Source organism: Oncorhynchus clarkii, chromosome 19, assembly GCF_045791955.1.
Source record: "Oncorhynchus clarkii lewisi isolate Uvic-CL-2024 chromosome 19, UVic_Ocla_1.0, whole genome shotgun sequence".
Taxonomy (NCBI): domain Eukaryota; kingdom Metazoa; phylum Chordata; class Actinopteri; order Salmoniformes; family Salmonidae; genus Oncorhynchus; species Oncorhynchus clarkii.
In genome coordinates this window covers 6,823,473-6,831,773 of record NC_092165.1, presented here as the reverse complement: position 1 = coordinate 6,831,773, position 8,301 = coordinate 6,823,473, and the positions used below count along the sequence as shown (strand labels likewise).

The 8,301-nt window shown below is 42.3% G+C and overlaps 1 protein-coding gene across 1 annotated transcript; it reads left to right on the top strand.

Moving 5' to 3' along the window:
- The first annotated feature begins 1,757 nt into the window (after window positions 1–1,757).
- LOC139374657 (prostaglandin D2 receptor 2-like) lies at window positions 1,758–7,985 on the top strand. Its single transcript, XM_071115710.1, has 4 exons — window positions 1,758–1,936; window positions 2,503–2,615; window positions 4,483–4,631; window positions 7,053–7,985. The coding sequence occupies exons 1-4, from the start codon at window positions 1,758–1,760 to the stop codon at window positions 7,983–7,985; spliced, it is 1,374 nt and encodes a 457-aa protein (XP_070971811.1).
- The last annotated feature ends 316 nt before the right edge of the window (window positions 7,986–8,301 follow it).

Sequence of the window (8,301 nt, the reverse complement as noted above, 5' to 3'; positions counted from 1 at the left end):
TCACTGACTCACTAAATTAAATCAACTCACTGGTGCAATTACGCCACAATCTCTGTCTTCCAATGAATTAAAATGTTACATTCAATTCTGTTCAAAATCCGTCAAGACAGAAATTCCAATGATTCCAGCAGCAAATCATTTGTAAAAGTTTGGATGTCACCAGTTCTGGTCAGTCAGTATACAGTTGTCCAAAATAAATAATCCCCATGATAAAACCACAAATATATTCCAGTAGGACTAAATGTGTCCACATACATATGTACTGTTTGCTCCTAGCAGAACTTGGCTAGGAGAAGAGACTGTCTCATACTCCCTAAAGACCTTCGCATGTCAAATTTTAAAAAAGCAGCAATATTACTGTTGTTTGTCCCTCTTGAGCCACCATAGCAACAGCATAGCCAGAAATAGCCGGAAACAGCATGGCCAGAAACACTTCCTCAAAATTAATCTAAGCTAAATCAAGAAATCTGTCATTCATTTCGACTTTTTTACTGAAAAGGTCTTAGTTGCGCAATTTTACATTTAGGTAACACTTCATGTTCCCCCACTCCTACTAGGAGTAGTACTGCTGACCAATCACCAAGACTTCAGTTACCTAACCCTAATCCTAACCCTAATCCTAACCCTAATCCTAACCCTAACCCTACCCTAATCCTAACAAAAACAGATGGACGTGCACGAACAGCCGAAGACCAAAACTAACAAAAACGTCACAAAATGTTATCATAATACACTCCTACTGGGAGTAGTACTGCTGACCAATCACCAAGACTTCGGTTACCTAACCCTAATCCTAACCCTAATCCTAACCCTAATCCTAACCCTAACCCTACCCTAATCCTAACCCTAATCCTAACCCTAATCCTAACCCTAATCCTAACCCTAATCCTAACCCTAATCCTAACCCTAATCCTAACCCTAATCCTAACCCTAATCCTAACCCTAATCCTAACCCTAATCCTAACCCTAATCCTAACCCTAACCCTACCCTAATCCTAACCCTAATCCTAACCCTAATCCTAACCCTAATCCTAACCCTAATCCTAACCCTAATCCTAACCCTAATCCTAACCCTAATCCTAACCCTAATCCTAACAAAAACGTCACAAAATGTTATCATAATACATGCCCAAACTGTTTCAAATGTAAAGCATACGGTAAACTTAAGAAACAGCCATCCAAACTTGCAGTAACAGGTGTGAGCAATGAGTTGGCACAGTCATTTCGGTGTTTTTCCCAGTAAGATTTTGCAAGCAGGATAATGAGGCTTCCAAGGTTTCCAAAACACATGAACAGGAAAAGACTTGGTCCACCCCATCATCAGTGATGAGGATCTTAAAGGTGTTAATACTGTAGATGAATGTAATCACAGTTAATGTCATGAGTCAAGACTACCCTATTTACAGGCCATAAGTGGATTATTTCATGTAATGGAAAATAATATAGGCCCAGTAGTGGATTTCTGCCCACTACAGTAATGTATGGTACCTGTCTGTCTGCCTGTACATGGAAAAGACTCATGGTTAATGTCAACAGATGTCACAATGACATTACATGTCACTCATTTCCCCCTCCCACCTCTCTCTCTCTCTCTCTCTCGCTCTCTCTCTCTCTCTCCAGAGCCATAATGTCTAACTCCTCCTCCTCTGTGGTCTGCCCTTTCTACAACAGCATATATACCACCCATTCATCCCTCTCTTTCCCTCCAGAGCCAAGACCTCCAACTGTCCTCCACTTCCTCATCACTCTCATCCAGGATGTTCAACTCCTCCTCCTCTGCGTTCTGTCCTCTCCTCCAGACCATGCTGGACCACTCTCTAAACAACAACACAGGGGTCAACCTGGTGGTGGTGTGGGTCCACGGCCTGGTCTCCTGTCTGGGTATCCTGGAGAACGCTCTGGTCCTCTGGGTGGTCGGCTTCCGCCTGCGCCGCCGGTAGGTTGGCTGGTGGTGTGTGGTTGCTGTGTGTGTGTGGTGGGGGGTTTCTTTGTGTGTGTGGTGGGTGTGGGGGGGTTGCTGTGTGTGTGTGGTGGGGGGGTTTCTTTGTGTGTGTGGTGGGTGTGGGGGGGTTGCTGTGTGTATGTGGCGTTTTTTTGTTTGTGTGTGTGGTGGGTGTGGGGGGGGGGGGGGTCGCTGTGTGTGTGTGGTGGGTGTGGGGGGGTTGCTGTGTGTGTGTGTGCTCACAGCAGGGTTTGGCTCATATCTAAATGAAGGCAGTCAGTTCAGGAAGCGATTTGAATAAACAATGCAGACATGTAAAAACGTTTGAAAGAAAATAACTTCTCCTTTTCACTTTATTGAGGAGTTACTGAAAATAAATGTCATTATTTTATACTATTGAATTGTAATATGAGTTTATTTCCTGAATTTGCTGCTTTTAATTCTACCCTGGTTCACAGGTTGTGTCAGTGTAGTGTTTTCTGCTTAGACAGTGTGTGTGGCGTCCGGAGGGACCAGAATAAGTTGGGAATAACGTGAATTCCCTTCTTTTTTCTTCACAGGACCGTGGCCTCTGTCTGGGTTCTCAACCTGGCCCTGTCAGACTTCCTGGCTACGCTGACCCTCCCTCTCTTTACACACTACCTGCACTCCTCACACAGCTGGGAGCTGGGAGGTACGCCCATAGACCATATATCAGTCACCGTTAGCGGAGTTGCCAACAACCAGATGCATCCGGTTTTCCGGGATATAGCTAACTCAACCTAACTTCCTTTCCTGCTCAACTCCAGAGGTGGGAACTCCGCTCAGGCATTTTCTTTTATAACCTCTATAACCTTTATAACCTTTATAACCTCTATAACCTTTATAACCTTTATAACCTCTATAACCTTTATAACCTTTATAACCTTTATAACCTCTATAACCTTTATAACCTCTATAACCTTTATAACCTTTATAACCTTTATAACCTCTATAACCTTTATAACCTCTATAACCTTTATAGCCTCTATAACCTTTATAACCTCTATAACCTTTATAACCTCTATAACCTTTATAACCTTTATAACCTCTATAACCTTTATAACCTTTGTAACCTTTATAACCTTTATAACCTCTATAACCTTTATAACCTCTATAACCTTTATAACCTTTATAACCTCTATAACCTTTATAACCTCTATAACCTTTATAACCTTTATAACCTCTATAACCTTTATAACCTTTATAACCTTTATAACCTCTATAACCTTTATAACCTCTATAACCTTTATAACCTTTATAACCTCTATAACCTTTATAACCTTTGTAACCTTTATAACCTCTGCGCTGGGTAGATGTGAACTACTTCCATGTGACGTCCTAACAATAGAGGGTCCCAGATAAAATGGCTGACAAATTCTGCCATTCTGATGACTAGGGGCTTTATGACAACAGCCTCTCCATTGTCGTGTCTATAGGTACGCCTACATTGAAATACATTAACAGCAATACGTAGGAGTTAAACTAGTAAGCCACTGACAGTGTGCATTAAATGTATATGTATACTGTATGTACAAGATATGTATGACATGGGTATTGGTAATCTACACTACATACACAAAAGTATGTGGACACCCTTTCAAATGAGTGGATTTGGCTATTTCAGCCACACCCGTTGGAGACAGGTGTATAAATTCAAGCACACAGCCATGCAGTCTCCATAGACATTTGCAGTAGAAAGTCCTTACTGAAGAGCTCAACGTGGCAACGTCATAGGATGCCACCGTTCCAACAAGTCAGTGTCAAATTTCTGCCCTGCTAGCGCTGCCCCGGTCCACTGCAAGTGCTGTTATTGTGAAGTGGAAACGTCTTGGAGCAACAACGGCTCAGCCACAAAGTGGTAGGCCACACAAACTCACGGAACGGGACCGCTGAAGTGTGTAGCGCACTTCAGTTCGCACCTTAGTTCCAGTGAAGGGAAATCTTAACGCTACAGCATAAAATTACATTCTAGACAATTCTGTGCTTCCGACTTTGTGGCAACAGTTTGGGGAAGGCCCTTGCCTGTATCAGCATGACAATGCCGCCATGAGAGAGGAGGATGTTATAGCAGCAAATAGGGAACCAACTCCATATTGATGCCCATGATTTTGGAATGAGATGTTTGATGAGCAGGTGTCCACATACTGTTGGTCATGTAGTGTATAGAGAGATATGTTAGATTAATAGTGTATGTGTCACATTTTTCATTGAACCTTTATTTAACTAGGCAAGTCAGTTAACAACAAATCTTATTTACAATGACGGCCTACACCAGCCAAACCCTCCCTTAACCCGGACAACACAGGGCCAATTGTATGGAGCCCGATGGGACTCCTGATCACGGCTGGTTGTGATACAGCCCGCAATCGAACCCAGGTCTTTAGTGACGCCTCTAGCACTGCGATGCAGTGCCTTAGACCGCTGCGCCACTCAGCCCCACATGAGTTACACCATTGATGTTTACAATACAGCAGCACTGTTTTCCCTTCGGGAACAATAAAGTTGATCCTATCCTCTAGGTCTGCTGTGTACGGCCCAGTCCTCAGTCTTCTTCCTCAACATGTTTGTGTCAGCCTTCCTCCTGGCGGCCATTTCTCTGGACCGCTGTCTCCTGGTGGCGTGGCCCGTCTGGAGCCAGAACCACCGCTCCATCAACGCCGCCTGGAAGGTTTTACTTTCTGTTTTGTTACGTCATTAGTTCTGTTACGTCATTAGTTCTGTTACATAATTAGTTCTGTTACGTCATTAGTTCTGTTACGTCATTAGTTCTGTTACGTCATTAGTTCTGTTACGTTATTAGTTCTGTTACGTTATTAGTTCTGTTACGTCATTAGTTCTGTTACGTCATTAGTTCTGTTACGTTATTAGTTCTGTTACGTCATTAGTTCTGTTACGTCATTAGTTCTGTAACGTCATTAGTTCTGTTACGTCATTAGTTCTGTTGCGTCATTAGTTCTGTTACATCATTAGTTCTGTTACGTCATTAGTTCTGTTACGTCATTAGTTCTGTTACGTCATTAGTTCTGTTGCGTCATTAGTTCTGTTACATCATTAGTTCTGTAACGTCATTAGTTCTGTTACATCAGTAGTTCTGTTACATCATTAGTTCTGTTACATCATTAGTTCTGTTACGTCATTAGTTCTGTTGCGTCATTAGTTCTGTTGCGTCATTAGTTCTGTTGCGTCATTAGTTCTGTTACGTCATTAGTTCTGTTATATCATTAGTTCTGTAACGTCATTAGTTCTGTTACATCATTAGTTCTGTTACGTCATTAGTTCTGTTACGTCATTAGTTCTGTTACGTCATTAGTTCTGTTACGTCATTAGTTCTGTTACGTCAATAGTTCTGTTACGTCATTAGTTCTGTTACATCATTAGTTCTGTTACGTCATTTGTTCCTTTAACGTCATTAGTTCTGTTACATCATTAGTTCTGTTACGTCATTAGTTCTGTTACGTCATTAGTTCTGTAACGTCATTAGTTCTGTTACATCATTAGTTCTGTTACATCATTAGTTGTGTTACGTCATTAGTTCTGTAACGTCATTAGTTCTGTTACGTCATTAGTTCTGTTGCGTCATTAGTTCTGTGGCGTCATTAGTTCTGTTACGTCATTAGTTCTGTTACGTCATTAGTTCTGTTACGTCATTAGTTCTGTTACGTCATTAGTTCTGTAACGTCATTAGTTCTGTTACATCATTAGCTCTGTTACATCATTAGTTCTGTCACGTCATTAGTTCTGTTGCGTCATTAGTTCTGTTGCGTCATTAGTTCTGTTACATCATTAGTTCTGTTACGTCATTAGTTCTGTAACGTCATTAGTTCTGTTGCGTCATTAGTTCTGTTGCGTCATTAGTTCTGTTGCGTCATTAGTTCTGTTGCGTCATTAGTTCTGTTACGTCATTAGTTCTGTTACATCATTAGTTCTGTTACGTCATTAGTTCTGTTACATCATTAGTTCTGTTACGTCATTAGTTCTGTTACATCATTAGTTCTGTAACGTCATTAGTTCTGTTACATAATTAGTTCTGTTACGTCATTAGTTCTGTAACGTCATTAGTTCTGTTACGTCATTAGTTCTGTAACGTCATTAGTTCTGTTACGTCATTAGTTCTGTTACGTCATTAGTTCTGTTACGTCATTAGTTCTGTAACGTCATTAGTTCTGTTACGTCATTAGTTCTGTTGCGTCATTAGTTCTGTTACGTCATTAGTTCTGTTACGTCATTAGTTCTGTTACGTCATTAGTTCTGTTACGTCATTAGTTCTGTTACATCATTAGTTCTGTTACGTCATTAGTTCTGTTGCGTCATTAGTTCTGTTACGTCATTAGTTCTGTTACGTCATTAGTTCTGTTACGTCATTAGTTCTGTTACATCATTAGTTCTGTTACGTCATTAGTTCTGTTACATCATTAGTTCTGTAACGTCATTAGTTCTGTTACATAATTAGTTCTGTTACGTCATTAGTTCTGTAACGTCATTAGTTCTGTTACGTCATTAGTTCTGTAACGTCATTAGTTCTGTTACGTCATTAGTTCTGTTACATAACTAGTTCTGTTATGTCATTAGTTCTGTAACGTCATTAGTTCTGTTACGTCATTAGTTCTGTTGCGTCATTAGTTCTGTTACGTCATTAGTTCTGTTACATCATTAGTTCTGTAACGTCATTAGTTCTGTTACGTCATTAGTTCTGTTACATCATTAGTTCTGTAACGTCATTATTTCTGTTACGTCATTAGTTCTGTTACGTCATTAGTTCTGTTACGTCATTAGTTCTGTTACGTCATTAGTTCTGTTACGTCATTAGTTCTGTTACGTCATTAGTTCTGTAACGTCATTAGTTCTGTTACGTCATTAGTTCTGTTTTCGTACGTTGATGATGTGATTATATAATGTATTATGATGACCTGTGAGTGTTTCCAGTGTCTCTGTGTTTAATCATCAATAGGGTGTTGCCCATTGTTGTAATATTGTAGACACTTTAACAATAACTCTGTCTAAAGTGCATAAGGCAGAAGACACGTTTCTGTTAGACATCCATGCACTGGACAATGAAGTCATCTTCTAATCTCCTTTCTCTTCTTCCAAGGTGTGTGCTTTGGGCTGGTTGTGGGCGGCGGCCAACACCTTCCCTTACGTCCTGTTCCGGGCGGTGACGGAGAAGACGGACGGAAGGAAGCTCTGCTACCACCATTTTGGATTGTACTCATCGCCAGGGATGCTGGAGAGGGACTGTAGGGTACGGCAGGCGGCGACCGCCGTGTCCAAGACGCTCCTGGCGTTCCTACTCCCCCTAGTGGTGATTGCAGGGAGCTACGCCCTCTTTGGCATCAGTCTGAGCCAGAGGAGGAAGAGGAGGAGGAATAACAGCAGTAGTAGACTCACTGGGGCTTTGATTGTTACCAACGTGGAACGTAGAGAGTCAAAACCCAACACAAACACCAAAAGCTCCACCCCCAACCCAAAAGGCTCCACCCCTACCTCCACCTCCGTCAAATTGTCTTCTAGACGGACCGAGCCCGGCCTATCCCGTGGCTTCACCAAAATGGTGACATCAGTCATCGCGACGTTTGCCCTCTGCTGGGCGCCTTATCACGTGTTCTGCCTCATTGAGGTTGCCGCCCAGTACTGGCCGACCAAGGTCGTGTTGGTGGAGGTGGGGTTGCCAATAGCGACGACCTTTGCCTTCCTGAACCCGGTGTTAAACCCGGTGCTGTACGCGTTCAGCTGTCCCAACTTCTGCGTCCGGATCAGACAGAGTCTGGGGGCGCTGATGGAGGGACTGGTGGAGGAGGGAGGGATGGGTGGAGTAGGAGAGGGGGGGCTGGGGTTGAGTATCAGGAAGGGGTGGAGGAAGGGAAGGGGGAGCCTGGGAGGGAACTCATTATCGTCACCAAGCTGTCTGGGAACTCCAGGGTCTCCGCATCTCCAGGAAGACCATCTGTCCTCCTCTGCCTCCATCAACCACAACGTCAAAGCCAGTTGTGGAGACCTGGAGCAAGGAGAGGACCCTCTGAACTGACTATATACTGAGAATGAGAAAATGTCGTTGACATCAACTGAGACAATAAGAATCACCTCTGTTGTTCTGCTGGCCTCCAGGAGTCCTTCCTGTGCTGTATATTACTACATCCTGTGCTGTATATTACTACATCCTGTGCTGTATATTACTACATCCTGTGCTGTATATTACTACATCCTGTCCCATTGTTTAACTGTTCCTCAATAACTGTCCGTGTTTAACTAGTTGTTTCTCTTTAACTTGAATTCCATTTTTTTTGTGACCGTTTGTAGAATATTAATATGATAACAAAATGATCTGGCATTTCACAAAGAGT

Bases quoted from the DNA above. Each gene is read 5' to 3' on its own strand.
- LOC139374657 (XM_071115710.1), top strand. From the start codon at position 1,758: ATGTTCAACTCCTCCTCCTCTGCGTTCTGTCCTCTCCTCCAGACCATG. The intron at 1,937-2,502 runs GTAGGTTGGCTG...TTTTCTTCACAG, and splicing joins GGCTTCCGCCTGCGCCGCCG to GACCGTGGCCTCTGTCTGGG. The intron at 4,632-7,052 runs GTTTTACTTTCT...TCTTCTTCCAAG, and splicing joins CCATCAACGCCGCCTGGAAG to GTGTGTGCTTTGGGCTGGTT.